We start from the raw sequence: 22,028 nt of genomic DNA on the forward strand, positions 1-22,028 counted from the left end.
TCAGCCATGGAGTTGAGAGGGAGGGGGGGCTGCTGGGTACCCGACCAGCAGGGGAGAGGGGGTGGCCTGTGTGCTCATGTCGCTGCGCTGCCAGCCAGCTAACTGAGGCATGAACGCTGAAGCTCACCTGTGTCTGGCACATGGAAGAACGGCCACAAACAAACAAATACATCACACAGGTACTCATGTGAAAGAGGGCACCTATCTGCATGTCTTTCATCCGTCATTCGTTTTCCCATTCCATTCAGTCCTTCCATTTATGATGACAAAGCATTTCGTAGCCAACGAAAATGAACATTATTTATTTTCTATTTCAATTGTTTTAACCTATAATGGATTACGGTTTTGGTCTAGAAGGTTCACTGAGGACGGGACAGTAACGTCTAATAACAGCACCGTAATCTGCTTTTATAAAAGAAAAAAGAAAAGAGTCCATAGAGACTTCATAGAGACTTCCCCCCCACCCCCCCAAGAACAACCACAACAAAGGTTGGGCTGCACAAGGTGAGGGGAGATGGCCACAGACAAAGGCAAGGGTGGGCTGCTTAGAGCCGCTGAGGCAGGACGAGAGGGATTAGCAGTTTAAAAGAGAATAATGGAGCAGCTGGGCCCGCCTGGCCATCCCCTTTCCCTCGCTCCCTCTCTCTCTCTTTAGGGGCTTGAGCGCTCTTTATCCTTCTCTCGGCTCCTTCATGACCATCACAACCATCACTTAACCTCTCTCTCTCTCTCTCTCTCTCTCTCTCTCTCTCTCTCTCTCTCTCTCTCTCTCTCTCTCTCTCTCTCTCTCTCTCTCTCTCTCTCTCTCTCTCTCTCTCTCTCTCTCTCTCTCTCTCTCTCTCTCTCTCTCTCTCTCTACCCCCACTTGTGTATATTGTCTTTCCACACAAACACATTCTGTACACACAAACATATAAGATATTTGCTCGCACACACAGGACTATGTGATTGCACGTTGATCTATGATTGCGGAGCATGTGGGTGCATCCAGCTCCACCGCTGAGTGGCCACGTGCGTCTGCCTCTGTGGGGGTGTGAAGTAACACCACTGGTTTCTCTTTTTCTCACACACACACACACACACACACACACACACACACACACACACACACACACACACACACACACACACACACACACACACACACACACACACACACAAGGTTTAACCTGAGCCAGACCATACAACAATGTTATCAATCATATAACATCCTTACCGGGTAAGTAGCATATAGCTATTAACATAAATGAATTATATAATATATATATATATATATATATATATATATATATATATATATATATATATTCCAATATCCCAAAATCGTACTCGGTGTCTGCTGGTTCTTAAGTTCAGGTAACGGAATCCCTTTAGTCAGGGCAACACATTAACTACACAAATGCCACCTGAGAGAGTGTGTGTGTGTTTGTATCCGTGTGTTCCTCCGTTTCCTTGGAGATGCGTGGAGAGATGATGAGCGAACCCTCCCATCCACCCCCTCCTCCTCCTCCTCCCCCTCCCCCGGGTGGATCTCCTCCTCCTGGATCTGCTCCTCTGACCGCTTATTTTTGCCGTCTACTCTCCCACAGCATTGCTGCTATTTTTGCGAGTGTAGTGGGAGGATGCGGTCACATCGTCATGCAGGAGCCCTTTTAAACAGACCTGGTTCCCTCCTCCTCTCCCACCTCCCTCTCATGTTTTGCTTTCCGTCAAGGTATGTCTGCTAGTGTGCCTGTATCTAGTGCGTGCAGATATTCAGGCATTTGTGTGTACAGGTGAGTGTGCGTATGTGTGCTAGAGTGTGTCGGGGTGTGTGTGTAACCAACGCACGCATGTGTTTGCTCTCGCGAAAGAGATCTAGGAGAAGCGTGTGGAGTGCGATGCGGCAGCAACAGAGTCGTATCCATGGTGCCGTAGCTATGGCAACAAAGCTTGGAAAGCTAGTGACTTAATTGGCATCACAGCAGCCCTTTGGAGCGCCTATTCCAGAATAGCAACCCTTGACACAGTAATGTTTTCATCACAAGCCAGGCGACTCCTACGTCATTAAAGTTAGGGTAGGTGATTTATTTCAGAGCCATTGTTTTTATAAAATATTTGGTGAAATAATTTTTACATCACGGCAGCAATAAATATATCATATGCTCTGCCAAAAAAAGAAAGGTACCTGTGGCTGTTGCAGGCCAGGAATAAGCCCTTCATTTCATTCATTACATGCCTGTGCACTAACTGCACGTGACTGGAATCCTCCACCAGGTCAAGCAGAACTATTGCTAAAGCTAGCGAGCTAGTCATGGGTTTTGGGGGAGTGGCTTTGAAGGGATTTGTTCAGTTGGCTACTTTCAAACACTAGCTTACTCCGTTCAGATTGAGTTTGAAAGTAGCCAACTGAAAGTAGCCAAACTGCCTACCTTAGCTTTAATAGGGCTGCTAATAAGCTAATCCATAAGTGCACTCTGCTATCTCTGATTCTGCAGAATCTCCCCTTTTCAATGCGTGTATTTGGGAGAGTGAGAGTGAGAGTAAGAGAGAGAGACCAAGAGACAGAGAGACCGAGAGAGATGGAACGGTGAGATAAGCGAGATAGTGAAGAAGCCAGTGTGTGATTGGAGGAGTTGGTAAGAGAACAGGTAGGGACAGTAGACACTAGGGAGAATACTCACAGTGTCCATTGTAGCTTCTGATTCTTGATGGCGTTGTATAGGGCCTGGAGAAGAAAAAAAAACCCTGCAGTTAGACACGATACTTAAACATCGCAGCCAGCACACCTTCAACAGGGAGTTCCCAGTTTGCACATTCAGATAGAACCAATATGGCTGCTCGGGGAAAAAGCGCCATTGTCCCACCCAAGTGCCATTGTGGCACAAATACCTCTTTGCTGGGGTTATGCCATTCTCCATCCGTGCTTTAAAATGTACCTTGGAATGCATATTGGCCTTATTACACAGCTTAGTTGAATACTCGATTTCGATTGGTCAATTATTTCTGTTAAGCAGTCATTTGCAATGAAGAAAAGACGTTATGGATGCTTTGTCATCCTGTCTGGGTGTATTTTGCAATAATGACCGGCGCGCTGTTCCTTATCCCTTACTTATCACAGAGGTGTAATAGAAGGGGAATGGTAGCAAAAGCAGGTGCTGCTCATTTAGTTAATGATGGGTCTGTAGGCATGCTCATGGGAATATATATACAGATGCTGCCGTGACTGCTTCGAGTGCTTCGGTTGCTGCGATTATGTCATATTATTTCGCCATATTGGAGAGGCGAGGACTGGCCTGTAAACAACAACCAAGCAATCCGGAAGGCCAATGCAGGGTCTATGTATACATATGTTTATGGGTATGCTATTGCCCATAATTAACTTCATGAGATACTGTGTTTGACTCTACCATTACACCTCTGTCATGAAGGTTCATTCTCTAGCCAGTCCACCATTCAGTCCGATAAACAGACAGTAAGCAGACCCCACACAACCATAAACAGACCAAAATAAAAGATCCATAAACCAATAGAGAATGTATAATTGTTGTATAACACCATAACAATACGTTTTAAAGAAAATCAATACGGGGGGAGGCAAGGATGGCATTGCTGCATGTCTTTGGTTTCTTCTCAGGGAACCGCACCAGACTTGGGGAACATGCGACACTGGAACGTAGCATTTGTAGTGGTAGCCAAGCCATTTAGACATATTTAAATCTCTCCCCAAACACACACACACACAAACTCATCCACCCTCAGAGGGACTATGGGATATTCTGCTGTCTGTGATATGGTCCAAGGCCCTGTGTGCCACGAGGCATTTGGAGGACAGGCATGTGATATGGTCCACTCTGTCTACAACTTCTACTAAAGGCTCAGTTATGGTTCCACGTCGACGCAACACAATGACCACGCCGACGCTTCGACGCAGTAGTGAACCTGTTTGGGTTCTGCGCCGGGTTTACGTCAGGTTTTAGTTAGCAGATCAATCACAGCCCTTGCCCTTACCTCGACGCAAGGCTAACATTTTTGGGAGGCGCACGTCAGGCCCTTGCAGTGGACGCAGGGAGGGTCGCAAGGACGTAATGGGTGCGTAATTCCCCTTACGCTGCGTCAATGTGGAACCATTACTAAGCCTTAAGACTATAGAAGAAGGAGTGAGCGAGAGAGCGAGGGGGCGGGAGCGAGAGATAGGGAAGGTGTGACCATCACGCACTGGTGCCTCGGTGACAGTAGGGGAGATTGAAAGGACACTTGCGGACAGTTCATTGCCACGCCATTCAGTGTCGACAAAAGCGCAGACTCACACCCAGCCCTGTGTCTTTCTCACCAGTGACGCTCCAGCCATCTGGGGAGCGAGAGAGCGGAGTCCTCTACTGATTGAGAATGGCTGGTGGAGAAGTGGCGGATGGGTTTTTGGCTATTTAAATGCCACAGTGTTAATGGGAACTGTTCAACATGTGATTACTTTGGGTTATGGTTTTTTGGTTGGTTGAAATGTGATTTGAAACGGGAGGGGCTTTTCTTGCAGTGTGTCTAATCAGGCTAATTTGCTAAAGTTTTCCTTTGAAACTGAGCCCAGTAGTGCACTTTACTCGGATTGCCAGAGCAAAGGGAATATTTGCCGGCAATGAGCCACAATCATCCCCCTTTGGTTTTAGTTCCCATAATGGTCTATCGATGTGTGATGTATAATCTGGCATCTCCAAGTGTGTTGTGAGCTTATGCTGGTGCATATAAATATATCATATTATTATGAGTAAATACGTAGGCCTTGCTTCTCCTGCAGAGAGTGAGTGTGCTGGAAAGCAGCAGGGAGCTGCTTTGAAACCACCGCCCATTATCCGTTGTACAAATCTGGTCAGCGGCCACATTTGAGCGTGAACTTGTTAGGGCTAAAAGGGTATTAATCTGCTGTTCCACAAGGAGATCGAGTTCATTCTGAATTGAAAAAAAAAAAAATTAAAAGAATAAAAGGCAATATCAATATCTGCTCTTCCTCAAACTCAAATTGACCAATTTAATTGAACAATTGAGCCGTTGGAAACCAGCATGATTTGGAAAAAGGTGTACAAAATACATGTTCTATCTGTGATCGTACGCCCATAGGGTCAAATTTGTTAACATGCATAATATGTCACAGGACAGTTAATAGCAACTGTAAAAAGCGTCTGTCAAAAGGGTCTTGTAATGACCCCAAAGAGCTCTGTCAATAGGGAGTAATCTACTACAGACCTGGGGGGGGGGGGCCCGGCTGATGTAAAGGCGAGGAAGGGGCTTGAATCAATCGGAGCTCCGTACCGCGCTTCCTTGTGCTTCAGTGCCCCATGAGACGCATGGTTGTTTGTCGCCCGTTTCATTAACGTCAGTCGTAGCCCCAAAATGCCGCACCGGTACCCCTGTGGCGACCCCATTACACATACTGTACCAGAGAGCGGTGTGGTCAACATGGCCTGCTGTCGAGACACTCGCCTACATCAACCTCTCCATTCATGCTGTGCCAAGTAATAAGTGTGCCTGTTCTCCTTAAGTAGAGCAACCCAGCAAACAGGCGCAATGGGCCAGATTTAACACATTCAAAAAAAGAAACTGTTCACCCAATGTCCTCGTGGTTTTTTACGCCAACATCTACCACAATCCAACCGCAGTCGAAACACTGACGGATGTACAAAGCAGAAAGATATTTCATTGACGTTGCATTGATTGGATAGAAAAAAAATTGTGGTGAAAAACGATGGTATGGATTCATGCCACGGCGTCGTCTGTGCTCCCTTTGTGAGAAAACATCAGCAGCCTACTGCAACGCAGGGAGAAACATCCCGAGTTGAGGTTCGCCCTGCTACAGCGCAAGCCTCTTTTGTTCTCGTCTTAAGACGGGACCAGCCTATGCGATGGTGTTGGCGGCGCTGTTCATAAACATACAGTACCTTCTTTCTCTTGCGGGCCTGAGGGTGATTCTGTCCGTCCTGGGCCTTTCCCAGGAGGTCTGGGAACACCAGGGGTTTGAGGGAGCGGGAGCGCGGCGTCCGGGGGTAGCGAAACGGGTCCATCATCCGGAAGTCTCGTCCGTAGCGCACCGAGCAGAGGGAGCGTGAGCGCAGGCGCCCGGCGGAGTGCAGGCTGTTGACGCCGATCATTGTCAGAATGAATGAGGCGCAGGGGGTGGGTGGGGGTGGGTGGTGGTGTGGTGAGGGGGGGGGGGGGGGGGGGGGGGGGGGGGGAGCGCGCAGAGCGCTGACTCTGTCCCTCTCAGTCGGCACTGGAACGCCGGCACTTCAGCCACTTATGCTCCAAGTGAAGAGTGCGAGGCGTGACTCAACGGTAACGCGATTACAAAAAACAAAACAAACACAGAGACTGAGAAAAAGGGGGCTTTATTTAGGCTGGTTTATTACGCCCGGTTTAATCCAAGGTTGGGCCGCGGGTCCGCGCCCGGTACTGAGGCACGGCGCTGGCGGTTGACGGGGAGGACAGGGAGGACGGGGAGGAGGGGACTAACAGAAAGCAAGAGAGGACATGTCATCCGGCTCCTGCCTGCCAGTCACTGAACCCGTGTGGCGTGCTGACAGCTGGCGAGTAACTCCCAGCGGCTTCGTCTGAAAAGTCCCACTCAGCGGCTGGAGTGCAGCCGCAGACTGCCCACCTGGTGGTGAATAATTGAGCAGACGGCAATGTATTATAGATGGACGGGAGTGACAGTGACGCGAAGGGGCGCGAAGGGGCTGATGATCCAGGACAGGAGAGTCGGGAATGACGGGTGTCTTTCTGCCACAGGTGACTGGAACACAGCAGGACTGTTCAATTGTCAGATGAGGGAATAAATCCAAACGTCGTCCTCACGAGGGATGCAGAAAGTGAGTGAACGCTGTGCCCCGCGAAGTCTAACTTCCTTTGAGTAGCAGTCGACACGAGTAGGATACACTGAACCCTGCAAGCCCTATAAGGACGCCTTCCCCTTCAGCCTAGGCTTCAGGACCAGATGACCCCCTTTTAATGACAGCCGAGAGGTAGCGAACCACTCCAGGCACAGGGATGAACATCCAAATGTATATACACACACGTGCACATTCACAGAGTAACAGATGGCATGCAACACTTTGCCCAATGTGTCGACAGACTCCGAGCACAAAACAGATGGGTGCAAAAGGAGGGAAATGGGGAGGTTAAATGACAGCGCCAAAAGCGTTGCCCGTATATGAAGCCACACAGTAAACCAGAACAATACAAACTACACACACACACACACACACACACACAACAGAAACAGCCGGGGATGGAGTCAACCAAAGAGGGACAAACACCGCCCACCGCCTACTCAAGACAAGGGATCTCAAAGAGTGCTCTCAAATGCGTCACTACGTCGGAGACACCAAACTAAAATAATTTAGTAGTAGTGAGAGCAACATGGGTCGCCCAGAGTCAGCTGAGGAGCTGAAATACGAAGGCAAACAAAAAAGGAGCGTGGAAGGAGAAGCCGGCACGCGGCAAGGCGGGGGTCCCGTGTCCTCCAGCACGCTGCCCGGGCTGTAAGATGGATACCGGTTTGTGTTCAAGTGACCGCGCCGACTGTCACGGTGACATCGTTTTTCTTCTTTCCGGCCGCGGTCCTCCACGGTGGAGAGCACAAGTCCGATCCACCTGCTCCCCTGGTTCAACGTCTGTGTTTACGGCTCCGTTGCCATGGGTTACTCCATCCTCCCCCGCTGTGATCCACTTCTCCTTTTAGCACTTCCCCATCGATGTCTCCTCCGAATTGCCGTGCTTCCAGCCCGGTTTCTCTTTTTTTTTTTTTAAACACTTGCCGTTTTGCACATGCGGTGGGCGTCGGTGTGGGTGCGCAGGGAGGCAGCGGAGATAAAAAAATCTAGAGAGGCAGCTTTCATCTTCTCCGGGAATCTTTTCAGCCCCCCTTTTTGCTTCGTCTCCGGTGATTCTCTGCCTCTCTCTATCTCATCCTCACTGCCGTTCCCTCGCTCTGGCTGTTGAGGAGGACTGGCTCCCTGAGTCGCAGTAGAATAAAAATGTGAGAGGAATCCTGCTCTATCTCTCGCTCCCTCGCTGTGCGTGTGTGCGCGTCTCCCTCTCTCTCTCCCCCCTACTTCGTCAATGCACACCTCCCTCGCCGTGTCCCTCACTCCCTCCCTTTTTTCAGTCACTCACCAGCGAATCACACTCTTCCAACTGCCTCGTCTACGTGTACATACACACGGTTACCACACACACACACACAGAAACAAAGCTTTTTGATACACTCTGAATTGCAATTAGCATTCGATGGCTGCCTTTCAGCTGATGGAGCGAGAGAAAGAGAGAGAGGCTGGAAAGGTAAAGGAGAGCGGACGAGTCACAGAATGACAGGAAGCAAGCCTATTTGTATGCATATATATATATATATATCTACACAAACACACGAACAAGAAATGGGAGAAACAAAATTGTGCTTAACATTCTGCACCACTGCGATTGAACTATGAATAAAACATCAGAAAAATTAGCAGAAGCATCGCTTTTCACCCAAATCCACCCCTGTCCTTTGGGACGACGCGTGAGCGTCGATAATGATTAGTGTCTTGAGGATTTCATGAATTCTAAAGAGACAGATCCCACAGCCCCACGGTGCCTGTGAGTAACTACATCACAACAAATGATGACTGGGATTTTGATATCATCATAAATAAATGATCCTTTTCATTCAGCTGCTACATTCAATAAAAACAATAAAACGGATCATATAACATTAATTATAATCATCCTTATCAACAGCACAATTTCATATAAATGATGTGCGCAGATTTAACCACACATCGGCTGGGTGTGTGTGTGTGTGTGTGTGTGTGTGTGTGTGTGTGTGTGTGTGTGTGTGTGTGTGTGTGTGTGTGTGTGTGTGTGTGTGTGTGTGTGTGTGTGTGTGTCTGTGTGTGTCTGTCTGTGTTTGCTGGGGTTATCACCTGCCAGACCTCAGCTTCAGAAGACAGATGAGAGAGGAGTACTCTCCCGAGAACATATGTCAGTTAGAGTTATTGACTTGGCTATCAGTAACGGGGACAACGGAGCAAGGTCTAGAGAGAAAGGCAGCGGTCCACCGAGCAAATTAATGGTTAGCGTAATGTTGCTCACAAGACCAGATGTACCGGATAAGAGCAAACTTTTTATTTATTCATCATGTAAACATGAGGCTTCCTGGCCTCCAGATTATCTGTTAGATGTACGCAGCAACAATGGAGCGTGGATAGATTGTGTTCACAATCTTCTCCATTAATCATATTTCGCAACACAACCAGCATTATGCATCCTAAATAACTATGCCATGTTTGGACACATTGTCGACATTGAAATGTCCGCCTTGTTTTTGTTTGGTCCCGACAACCCAATAAAATTAATACTTTGAAAGTAAAGTCACTGGAAAGCTACCGGTAGAGATTTGACCTCTGTCAAGGCAGTACAATACTAAATGTAAAATCTAAAAATGTCCCAAATATGATAGAGAAACGTGTAATAAAAGACAACAATTTGTTGACCGAAAACGACCTTGGGTTTTGGATTAATGTTTGCAGACCCAGATAACCATGCACTGCGTAGAAATCTGTATGCAGGTCTGTATTACTTGCAATTCTATTAGTTTGAGACGAGCAAAGATATGAATGGCATCTCAGAGGAGAGGCATATTGACATACTTATTGACTGTCGGACAAAATCATTAAATGTTCATGTTTGAATGTAAACATTTTTTAGCGTGTTCCACACTGTATGTCAACGGAAGTCTACGCTAACACTGATAAACGCTTTCCATGTGGTGAAACAGGGTAGAGATATGCTTGCCAACAGAAACAGGCAGAAAATACATCTACGGACATCTGACCTTCGCCGTCTACCAGGGACCTGAGGAAGCTACAGGCGCGCTGAGGCCAGTTGGCAGAGAGCCGCCATGGTCAGCGGTTGGTGCCTCTCTCTCATGCCTGATCTGAGACTTGTTCACTAGCTTCAAAGACGTCGATGGCCTAGCTCCTTCTAATTAAATAGCTACCCAAAAGCAAGTCACCAGAGGTCTCCTGTATCTGAGATGAGGGAGCAAGCTATTTCATATCGATGCGTAATGGTCAGGTACTGTGGTCTACAGCCGGCTGCCGAGTTTCTGAAAGTAGGGGCCACGATCGACTTGAGCTGAGACGACTTGGACAATTAGCTTCTGGATGTTGTCTTCGGATCAACAGTCTTATCAGTTAACCTCCCTAACACTTCAGAGTTCAATTTCACCAGATCTACCAGGACAGTTCCTCCTCTCCTTCTAAAACTAGAGGTTTGTAGGCTTTTTCCCCAAATAATGTATCCAAAACCAAACCAGATTAAAGGAATATATTGCCTTATTCACATGGCCCAACATATTAGGGGGAGAAGGTAGGCTGCCCTATTTCTGAGATGATCTACAATGTTTTTGCTCCAGACTGGGAAGCCAGTTAACTGGGTTCTCAATAGTAATCTTCAGCAAAGCAAAGTACTGGTACCGTGGTATTGAAGAGGGTTATAAGGCTACAAGTTAGTGGTGTGTTAATAATGAAATACTGAAATACTGTCCATGGACTCCAACGTTTATCTCTTGGTCAGCAAAATGGCTGACAAGAAAAAATAAAACCCCCTTGGATTCAGGGTTATAGATCCAGTCCAAGTTTTAAAAATGCAGAATAAGGAACAATTGTCAGTTTCCTTTTTGAAAAAAAGCACCTTTGTCCTTTAATTACTTACTTGCTGCCAAAATAAATGCTGTTTATTGTTGGACTTCATCATTTTTTGTAGTGAATATGTTGTACCGATTCGATAAAGAAAATGTAAATGTTCTCTCTCAATCTCCCTTTCATTTTCCTGCTGTTATGGCAGCAGTAGCCTGATTAAAATAAATATAAGGAAGAGGAACTAAGACTTTGGAAGTCCCAGTTTGTCAAATTGAGGAAACGTTTAGCATTTCTTGCCAGGCAGGAAGCCAAACCTAACTAAGAGCCAATCAGAGGCTATTTTCAGTGTTTCCGTATTTGCATGGTAGAAACACTGAATCTGGATCTCCATAGGTCTTCTCATGTTGATCTCTGTCCCTCTCTACGGGTCTATTTATGGCTTGTTCCACCTGGCTTCTCTCCCACACACTGAATCCTTGGTTCAGATCTCTCCACTCAATCCCCAATGGACAGTTGAGAGACAGTGAGTTGGTTCCCTCTGATTCTCTTTCTCATCATCATCCAATACCCTGTATTGGATGATGAATAAGTGTTTGCGCAACATTCAGGTACAAACTAATGACTGCTTAATGCATGCGATTGACTTTAAGACAAAAAACTTTTTGTCTTAAAGTAGATCTAGATTACCTAACTCATTGATCAGAGAGAGAGAGAGAGAGAGAGAGAGAGAGAGAGAGAGAGAGAGAGAGAGAGAGAGAGAGAGAGAGAGAGAGAGAGAGAGAGAGAGAGAGAGAGAGAGAGAGAGAGAGAGAGAGAGAGAGAGAGAGAGAGAGAGATGTACTCCTCAGCAAAATATCCATACGTGAGCAGACTATAAATTATATTTTTCACATATCCTGTATTTGGTTTGGGCCAAATCTTTCCCGCTTGTGCAGAAGAAAGTATGGGTTTACGTATAGGCCTGGCAAGTAAAAGAAAGTTATATTCAACAAAGTTCACATTTGCTCTTTGGGCTTGCTTCATGGCTTTTCAACCCTAAAAGCCATGCTCTCAGGGTTGAATGCACACTCTGTTCGGTCGATGGTTGCTAATAGTGCCTATGAACCTCTGCTCGTGCTGCAAATTACACTACAGCATGTGTTAGATTAGTCAGGGATTTTTGAGGGGTGAGTACTAGACTTGTGAAACCATCTCATAAGTTCCCATTTTAGTTTCAAAGGGCACCGCAGTCTGACCAACATCCAAATCGTAGCATGTATTTGTTTAAATAAGAATCGATGGAGTGATTAAAACAATTTTACCTGAAATAGACCAAATAACAATGTTAAAAGATGAACAGAAACTTGCTCTGAAGGCTTAACTCAGAGGAGAGGAAAGGCGGGCATAGATAGCATAGTGCAAAAGAGTCACCTAGGCTGATTCCCACCTATCGCTTGCCTGATTCACACCTACACCTTTAGCTTACCTGAATTTGTACAGAGCAGCGGCTCATTTGTTATGATGTTTCACTTTCCCACTTGGCTTGCGTTCACACGGCGATATTCAACAGCGGACAAAAATGAGTAAACAAAAGGCATGCTCGAGCAAACAATGTCATAATTGGCCTGAACAAATGGAATAACGTCACTATTTATCGAAAAATAATGCATCAATGTCGTTCGATTTATTATGAGGAAAAAGATTGCTCTGGCTGTATAAAAAGACGTAACACACAAGACAATAAAAAGAGTCAAATTGAATTGCACTAAAATGGAAGCAAATCAAAATTGCTTGAAAGTATAACTACAGTTATTCTGATTCTCCAGATGTTGCACCAAGCTGCATATTGAATATGATCACAAATCAAGACAAAGTATAGAAAACAATTTGATGATGCATGCTATAGCCTAGACAGCAACAATGCCTTGAGGCAGATCGTTTTGTTGCCCATTCATTTCTATTCACACAACGTGTGAATGCTTAGCTAACTAGGGCTAAAATAAGCACAGGTGTGTTATGGCCTGACGCGAGTTGTTTCGGTTTGTTGAGTCAGATCTGGTTCTCACTGTTAACAAACCTGGTAATCACCTCAAACACCCTTTTCCCAAAGTAATCAACTGTGCTCTAGGCTAAGAACGAAACCACCATTAACAGAGATACAAACACTCTGGGATTCCCACAGCACTTTACAGCTTAGGCAGCTGCCTAAGCTGTAAAGTGCCGTGTCAGTTTATTTTATTGTAAATATTATACAAAAGTATAAAATAATCTAAACTTCATTCACTCTCTGTGTAAAGATCAGGCTGCAGGGCAAGTCTGAGAGTTTGCATGAAAATAAGCTGAATATTTAGCATAATAGCAAGACCCCCCCACTGGTTTGACAGCAAACCCCACCACCTTAACTAACACATTTTCTGCGGGAAACCCTATAGTAGGGTCTAAACAATCTTAGCACGCACCATCTCCACCACCAAATCCACTGAATGATCAGTGTGAGGCCCAAGTGGCAACAGCAACTGCTAAATAGAAAAGGGAAGACTCACAGATTGGAAACTATGGTAACAGCAACGACAGGCTCATACAGTGGCCGGTTGTTCAAAAAGCCTGATGTCCGACTGCAAATGGACTGTTCACTTTACCGCCACATCATCACCATCTGGTTGACGATAAACACAAAACACAGCCAAGCCCCGAGAAGCATTTCTTATTCTCTTTTTAACTAAGGTCCCAGACGCCAATGCATTATGAAAAACGAGCCACTGTTCCAGACACTGGAACAAAAGCTAAATATCCCAGTGTTTGCCTTTGTGAGATGAAGATGGATAGAGATAGAGATGAAGCCACGCCCAAGTCTGGTATACAGATAGAGATCTGGCAACTCCCCTCCTCTATTCAAGTATTAATAGGAAATATATCAGTGATCTATATCAGAGGAAGCTTCCCTTGTCTGGGTAAAGGGTTGGTAGGACCCAGTGGAGACCAAATCTTTTTTACAGATGCCGACATTGATACAGACTTGTTAACCTCCTGTACGGTTGGAAGAGATTGCACATAAAATTCATTGACCTTAAAAACACAACACAAGTAAGTTATTCATAAGCCCGTCGCTTTGCGATTGGACACACTATTTGGAGTTTTGTTTTGTTTCCATGTAGTTGGAAATGTCAATCTCTTGATTGCAAAGGCATATTGCATACCCAGCAAGAACTTTAACCTTATCAAGATACATGAGCAGTTTGAATACATTTTTCCATAAATTAACAACAGTGGTTAAGTTAGAAAGACTTCACAAATCACACGTTAGGGTTCACAGATGCGACTACATCGACATGCAGGCCCCTGAATCAATTTGAAACAACCAAGAATTGCTCGATGCACCGATTTAAACGTTTCGAATCGGTTGAGTAAAGCTTAAGCCTGATATCAAGACAGTATTGTCAACAGATTTCATTCCGTTTCCCCCAAAAAATATTTATTTCGAGTGATCTGTTTGGTCGAAAAAATCCATTTATTTTGAGCGATCTGACATTTTTTAATAATCTCAAAATAAATTACGTTTTTCAAAATAAAATTAGGATAATCAATACATTTCATGACTGTCCTACACAATTTACAATATTGAGGCTTTTGTCCGCTGCTGAATGGTCGAAAAATATTTCTTTAGTGTTAACATTCAACAACTATTAACTATCTATCGGATTAAATCATATCACAACAAATCGTACCGGATCCTGAGAGCATTGAATCGAATCATCGAATCATAACGTTCCATCTTAAAATGGATCGTCCCTGAATCAATCGTAACGCATGTATCTAAATACGTATCGGATCATCCAATAAAGGAGAGATGCACACCCCTAACGTGTACAAATAGATGAAGACCGAATGATTTGATTCCTTCACCATTTTCGACATTTTCGACCACTCAAGCTCAAACGAGGCCTCCCAATCAGGAGGCCTTTGCATCAAACCGTGACAATTTTGTGGCAGTCAGTAGACCACGGACATCACAGAGTCACAAATGACTCGCAATTTGCTCCCCTGCTAGGTTGTGATCGGAACAATCCCTCGATCTGGTAGGGTGAGGTTGAGTCACAGCCACATGCCACGGGGAATGCTCACCAACAGGGCGAGTGGAGGTCCAGGTTTTGGCAGCCTTACGCACCAAATACCCCACGGACACCAACTTTGTTTGTCGTTCTTTTATCTAGGCAAGCTTCTGTGAGCGCGTGTGCCCTCTTTCTTTACACAGGACTACGAATCAGGGTCGTGTACCAGCGAGTTATTTTACAAGTACACTACAGTAACAAGTCGACAGCATTGCTGGTATCGAAGTTCGAGTGAAAATTTACGAAAGATCGAAAGACTGTGTGGGGAGGAGCTGTCACACAGGGGCCTTGCTAGTGCCACTGCTTGTTATTTTACAGCTCACCAGGCAGACGATTTCTGCTCAAGCATGGGAGTCTCTGCAGGTAGCCTGGCCAGGTGTCCTTGTCCCTCCGAGTACAGCCTCCCCATCTGGCAGACTCTAAAACGGTATGACACACTGGCCAACTAGCACACAGACAGGACGCCAGCACAGTGTTTAGCTTTGCTTAACGTTTCCAAAACGAAGCAGCAAATCATTTCCATTTTGTATACAAATGATTTGCCCTGCTCCAGGTAATACTATTGTAACAGAAAATGAATTGGCCTGTACTGTACTGTTATTACATTTTCTGCTTGATTCCATAAAAATAACTGAAATAATACAAAATATTGTTGACAAAGCGTCAACTCCAATAGCAATATGTGCTTTAATCAGAGGGATAAGACCAGTGCCTAGATTTTTAGGTGAAATAAGGTTTGATCCTTTCGGAACAACCACATAAAAAGAATAAAACTGAATGAGTAAAAACCGAGCAACACCAATCAGTTTTCAACACAGTAGTCAAGATGGCCACCATGAGATGTTCACTGAACACATTTCCTTTCTTCAAAGGTGTACTTGTAGGGCGTCGTGCTCTTTCGGAAATCAAAGAACCCAAGACAGAGGTAAGGAAGGTGAGGGAAGAAAGATCCCTTTTTTCACTCTAAGTGACGATGAAGGGAGAGCCACCCAAGGGACACAGCGGGGAGATGAGAAAATTAACAAGTGACAAGAAAAAAAAAACATATGTGCATCGTCCTGTAGTGCACCACGCAGAGAGGGAGGGGGCGAGGGCAGTATGAAAAATTTTAATGTAGCATTCTGGGCTAGCTATGCAGTGTGGGTGTGTGTGTGTGTTTGTGCGTTGGGTCAGGGAAATGTGAGCCAAACAGAATAGAGAATTAAGAAAGAAAGAAAGAACGAAAGAAAGAGAAAGCGGTAGAGAGAGAATAAGAGATGGGGGGGAAAGGAATCCTGTGTCCCAATTTACTAACCGCAGCAGTAAACCCGGTAGCGCACAGATGAAAAGGTTTTTAAATGGGAAAGGGAGGAAATGAGTGGAGGAAATGAGGGATTAGAGGAAATGGCAGGAAATTGCACGATAAGGAATGTTGGTCATTTTGGAGCCGAAAGTGATATAGGGATAAGATGATAGAGGAAGAGGAAGAAGAAGAAGAAGAAGAAGAAGAAGAAGAAGAAGAAGAAGAAGAAGAAGAAGAAGAAGAAGAAGAAGAAGAAGGGATGGGAGTCACTAAATATATATAAATAAACAAGATGTCAAGATAGTGAGGAAAATTGTAAAGGTAAAAGCAGGGAAAGGCGAGGGAAGTGAAGAGATGCCCTTGGGGGGAGGAAGAGAGGGAATGCTATAAGGTATACAAGAAGGGAAGGGAAGGGAACTTGGGAGATGAAAGGAAAAAGGGATGAAAAGAGGAGTCCTGCTTTAAGAAAAAATCAAAAGGCAGAAAGCCAGGGAGCCGCACTGACTGCGAGTGTACAGAGAAGGCTGATCAGCTTTAAAGAGTGAGGGAGAGAGTGCGCATGAGGCCAGAGGGTGTAAACACAGCGGGTGAGACCAAGAGAGGAAGTGTGAGGGAGGGAGAGCAAGTGTGTGTGAGAGAGCGAGCGAACGAGTGCGAGAGCGAACGAGAGCAGGGAAACAGTCAGAACTGGTGCAAAGCAGGATTTAACCGACTGTTTCCGGATCTATACGGCACATTAATAAAACAGCCACCAGGTCGATGGGCCTGCTTCCCCGGGTCTCTCACTCGATCGCTGGGTTCGCGGGGTGCATGTTTGGTTTTGGGAGGACGGGGGGGGATGGAGTAGTTTGTGCATAAACACGGCCCCCGCCTTTCACTCCGGTAATGAATTCTAGCCGGTCCCACCGAGGGACGCGGGTCTCACGTCCCCCCCCCCCCCCCCCCCCCCCTCCTATGAATTATAGATACGGCCAATTACAACCTGTTGACTTGTGTACCAGCGGCTCTGGCGGCGGCGGCGCTGACGGACTGTTTCGCCGGGGAAATGAACGCCATCACCATTAGGGCCGCACGGGCAGGGGGTGCCACAACGGCCCCAGCGGTTGATTAGGTTATTTCCTCCCCCACCGCCCCCGGCCCCTCCCGCCCCACCTGCGTCTGATTGGTCCGGACCTGTTGTTGTCTGAGGTCGACAGGGTTAAGCTAATGGACTGATCTAATAACGCTAATCCAAACGAACACAGATGCCCGGAAGGGGGGGGGGGGAGGGCCTTGTGTTTGGACGACACAACAACAACAATTAGTCAACAATTACTAATTGGTGACCCCCAGGGCTGAGGTTTACCAGGAAGTGGAGGTCAACTGATTGGAAACCCCTGGACGACAGAGGTGGGTGACGGCTGGCGTGAGTCCACACACGCCAGCTGTGTGTGTGTGTGTGTGTGTGTGTGTGTGTGTGTGTGTGTGTGTGTGTGTGTGTGTGTGGCAAGGAGTCCTATTGTCACTTACTTTAAGAAGGTCTTTCGGAAAATCCTGGCCGTCGTTGAGTCCCTCGAGGTTGCCCACGAACTGCGAGCAGGACATCCGCTTGCCCAGGTTCTGAGGGAGACAGACAACACGCGGAGGAGGTTTCAATATGGCCGCCGCTCGCACACATCCACTCACTGCCATTTAAATCTCAAGGGAGGGAGGCAAAAGACTCAACATCCAACTCCCAGTGCACTATTTCCTGTTGAAATCGTATTACACAGAGGGGCCATAAGGATGACAGGGAGACGGGAGAGTTGTTTTGAACAGAGTTGTTACGACTGAGATACATAAACAGCGTGTGTCCCGGTCCCGTTGTTTAAAATGAACGTTATTCCAGAGAGAATGGAGGCCTGCCATCCTTGTCTTGGCGTGAGTGACCATGACGAGGAGTGTTGTCCTTCCCTAGTTCCCAATGTCCCAGTCGGGTCCCTCGGTCTTTCGCTGGGTCAAAGCCCCGCGGTACGGCAGCTTCTGGACTCATTATCACAATTATAAAAAAAGGCCAACAGAACACATGAATCCGAGGCCGTCCTTCATCTCCGAAGGGAGAGAGCGCTGGTTGTTAAACTCAACCTTGTGTTTTTTTTCCCCGGTTACAGCGATGATTTAAATGGCATTTCTCTCCCGTTTTTTTTTCCAAGCAGTGCCTAAAACAACCCAGCTTGATTTTGAGCAAAAGTTCAGAGCTTTCGTCCGATCGCCCTTCGAAGGACCTGTGCTTAATCACTCAGACCGTTAGCCTAGTAGCCGTGGCGCAGACGCCGATGGCCTCAATTCGGCCTACCAAGAGGAGGCTTTTGACTGATTTTTAAGGCATGAGGGCTGATCCCAGATCAGCTGATGAAAGGGCTCTTGTCTGATATAATACATCTAACTGTCTCCATCTATATTTAGAACTGTTGCTTGTCTCCAAAGTTAATGAAAATAGCTTCTCTGAAAAAATCTGTTCTCTTTTTGTTTTCGTATTACCTGTGCTCTGTCTGCACTACATGAGCCATTTACCGTGCCACACACACACACACACACACACACACACACACACACACACACACACACACACACACACACACACACACACACACACACACACACACACACACACACACACACACACACACAACTCACTTGGCCGTGTAGATCCGTATTGAGCAGCATGAGAGCACAGGTCAGAGTGTGAACTGCATCTAGAGGACAAAACAAGAACTTCATTATGGGCACTGCGCCATTTCCAAAATGAATGAAAAAAAAAAAAAAAAAAAAGACTAACGATAAGTGTGTATGCAGCAACATGGCGATCATGCTAATAGAATGGGCCCCATTCACCTAGCACCCACCTTGGATCTATACGCTTAGCTGGGTAGGAAACTGAATGCATGAACGCTAGGTGGATAAAGACCATGGGAGGGTGTTTAAGTGTTTTTAGGTACGACGCCAAGAGCAGGATAGGAGTAAACCTGCAATGACGTGCACGTTTCCTTCCCCTGTATCTATCCCCACCTTCAGACGGTATGATGCCCGGGTTGCAGTCAAGGTATCTTCTTGAAAAGTGTGTTAGCACCCTCTCCCTCTCCTGTGTCTCCCCCATCAGCGCAAACTGCTTGAGGAACGCTCTGTCGGAGGAGAAACAGAACCCGGCCGCGCGGTAAGTAAGGCGTCACTCAGGAGATAAGCACATGATGTTTCATTGGTTTTTTTCAATGGGACGTGCATCTCTGCTGTTGGTTTTTTTAAGAATTAAGAATAGGCTTGATTTTATTTGTTTAAATAGATGTTGTTAGGTGGAACAGCATGAGATACCAACGCATTGGGTTCACTCCCTCATGCAAAGCCAGAGTTGGCCTCTAGGGAGCGGCGTTGTCCTGCATGTACTGACACGAGAGCCCCCGAGTGAAGCGAGGACCAGGACACTCCAGTTTTCAAACAAGGCCAACGTGTCTCTTAAGGGTCCCAAAACTTTCTTAGCAAGAAACGACCATTTAATGAAGGCCACTTTAACAAACCAAGGCAACAGATTCACAGGCGTTTCAATGTCGAACCGCTGCGTAGCCCACCAGCACGTACCGTAAGGCCATGTCCACCGCCAGCCCTTTGAAGTCGAAAAAGCTGAGGTACTCCGCTGCCACCATTCGGCTGAAGTCATTGCTGTAGGGAGAAGACATTTGTAGGTAGGTCAGCAGGCAGGCAGGGAGATAGGATGGGAAATTATGATAAAGCGATGGAATGAGAAACGGGAAGGAAGAGGACCAAAGGTGGGACTTTTAAAAAGACACATTGGGGTCTCAATCTTGTCGTGAAAAACTAAAACAAAACTATCTCCCAGTAAGGAGCAAACTCATTAGTCGAACGTTCGTTATTATCAGTGGGAGCTGACGACTGATTGGCTGACGAACAGATCCAGCTCAACAATCTCATTACAACCGATTAGAGCAACACACAGCCAGTCAGAATGTGGAAATCACGGCAATTTTCAGATTTCAATTTAAGTTAACAACTGGCAATTTCTATCCCATTCAGCTGTGCAAAATAATGAAGTCATAACGAAGACAAAATCAACATCTATCAATATCGATATTGGGATCGGCCTAAAGCAGCTTATGACAGTATCTGCCAGGGGATGAGCGATCTGTCCGACCCTATAAAAGAGTCCAGTGTGAGAGTCCATATGTCACCAGTTAAAGGTGACATATAATACCAACAGGTGTGAGTGTGATTAGCCGTCACAAGCCGTTTGGAAAATCGGCCCCACAAGTGGGCGTGTCCACCTAGATGTATGACGGACAGATGAGATACGTCTGCTACAGTCCACCGGGGAGGCTGGTAGACTGATCTATCCAGCACAGCTCTAGGTGGACACGCCCACTTGTGATGTCAGAAGAGGTCGATTTTAAAAACGGCTTCTAACGACTCATCGCACTCACACCTGGTGGTATACTACATCACTCATAGCAAAACGGGGTCGCACACGCCTCCTCCCAGCGTACGCCGGCGCTCACTTCTTGCTGAGATGCCGTGCCACGTCCGACTTGCGGAAGCCGTCCAGCTTGAAGAGGCGCTTGGCCAGCCGCTTGGCCGCCTCCAGGTCGGCCCGGCTGCTCCCGTTGGTCAGCGTCTCGCTGGTCTCCAGGCCCAGGCGCTCGCTCAGGTCCTGGTCCAGCTCCGTGTCCGTGGCCAGGCGGGCCTTCTCCCTGGAGGGATAGAGGGCGGGAGAGAGAGAGAGAGAGAGAGGGAGAGCTTTGGTGTTGTTGTTTTGAATCTTCTGTATGTATCTTATATTGCTTTGGCAACGGGCCAGTGTCCGTTTTCCTTGGGGGGGGAAAGAGAGAGAGAGAGAGAGAGAGAGAGAGAGAGAGAGAGAGAGAGAGAGAGAGAGAGTCGGATAAGAACAACATAGAATAAGAGACTACATCAGAAGAGAGTGAAGGTACATGTTGGAAGGAGGTCAATGAGGTTGATTGGCCTTAATCACTAAAATGTCATAACATTTAAACTTCTCAGCTTATTTCCAGGCTGCATAATCCACATAATACATAATCTCCATTATGCACGGTCAGAAATGATCCTGTTATTTAGCCATAAACACTATTTATTCTTGCAAATATTTAGAAGGCGTTTTTCTGTTGTTTTGATATTGACCCAGATTCCCAACATATGAAAACTGGAAGAAACATTCCTCATGAAGGTATTGCATTACTGTTTTTTCCTTTTCCGCATTCCCAGTTGTGTGGGGTCGGCTTAGCTCAGGAGGTAGAGCAGTTGTCTTGTAACCGAAAAGTTGCTAGTTCAATCCCCAGCTCCTCCTAGAGTGTTGATGTGTCCCTGAGCAAGACACTTAACCCTAACTGCTCCTGATGAGCTGGATGTCACCTTGCATGGTTGACTCTGCTGTCAATGTGTGTATTAAAAACGAAGCAAGTCGCTTTGGATAAAAGCGTCTGCTAAATGCCCTAATTGTAATTGTATACTTACAAACTAATTCCCAGATTTTTGGGGGTGAATTGCTTTAATGGAATACCAGCGATTTGGTGAACAATAGATGATTTATTAAGTAAATGTTGGATTGATGAATGGAAAGATGAATTTAAAGACAAAGAAGAGAATACGATATGGCGGAGCTCATCTAAAACAGCAGTTTATAATGTAGCAGTAGTAGAGACAGAGAAAAGTGGATACGCTAAATATTCAGATGGAAAACAAGCACTGTTGTTATTTTTTAGGAGCTAGAAGAAAAACGGAGGGAAATACATGGAACGAAACAAAGGATGCAGACAACTTCGCCAGACGTATACGAGAACAAAACCACGGCAGTTAAAGCAAAACTATTCGAACATCGTCTTGCTCAGCACAAGACGCAACAAGAGCAGCTTCCACAGCTTTCTATAAAAACACTACTAACTTCTGGCAACACACTCCAAAATATATATATATATCTCTCTCTCTCTCTCTCTCTCTCTCTCTCTCTCATCAGCTCATTAAGCTGCC

General features: G+C 46.1%; 1 protein-coding gene across 2 annotated transcripts in view; it reads right to left on the reverse strand.

Annotated features, from left to right (window-relative positions):
• Positions 1 to 22,028, reverse strand: part of LOC115531718 (uncharacterized) — a 63,443-nt gene that overhangs the window by 15,337 nt on the left and 26,078 nt on the right. For both annotated transcript variants that reach the window (XM_030341117.1, XM_030341118.1), the window contains exons 6-11: positions 20,543 to 20,734; positions 19,611 to 19,691; positions 19,047 to 19,159; positions 18,675 to 18,733; positions 17,529 to 17,618; positions 2,664 to 2,707 (exon numbers count right to left, since the gene is read on the reverse strand). In XM_030341117.1, coding sequence (XP_030196977.1) covers positions 2,664 to 2,707; positions 17,529 to 17,618; positions 18,675 to 18,733; positions 19,047 to 19,159; positions 19,611 to 19,691; positions 20,543 to 20,734 — 579 coding nt within the window. The remainder of the gene's footprint in view (positions 1 to 2,663; positions 2,708 to 17,528; positions 17,619 to 18,674; positions 18,734 to 19,046; positions 19,160 to 19,610; positions 19,692 to 20,542; positions 20,735 to 22,028) is intronic.

This window comes from Gadus morhua, chromosome 18 (assembly GCF_902167405.1).
Source record: "Gadus morhua chromosome 18, gadMor3.0, whole genome shotgun sequence".
Lineage (NCBI taxonomy): Eukaryota > Metazoa > Chordata > Actinopteri > Gadiformes > Gadidae > Gadus > Gadus morhua.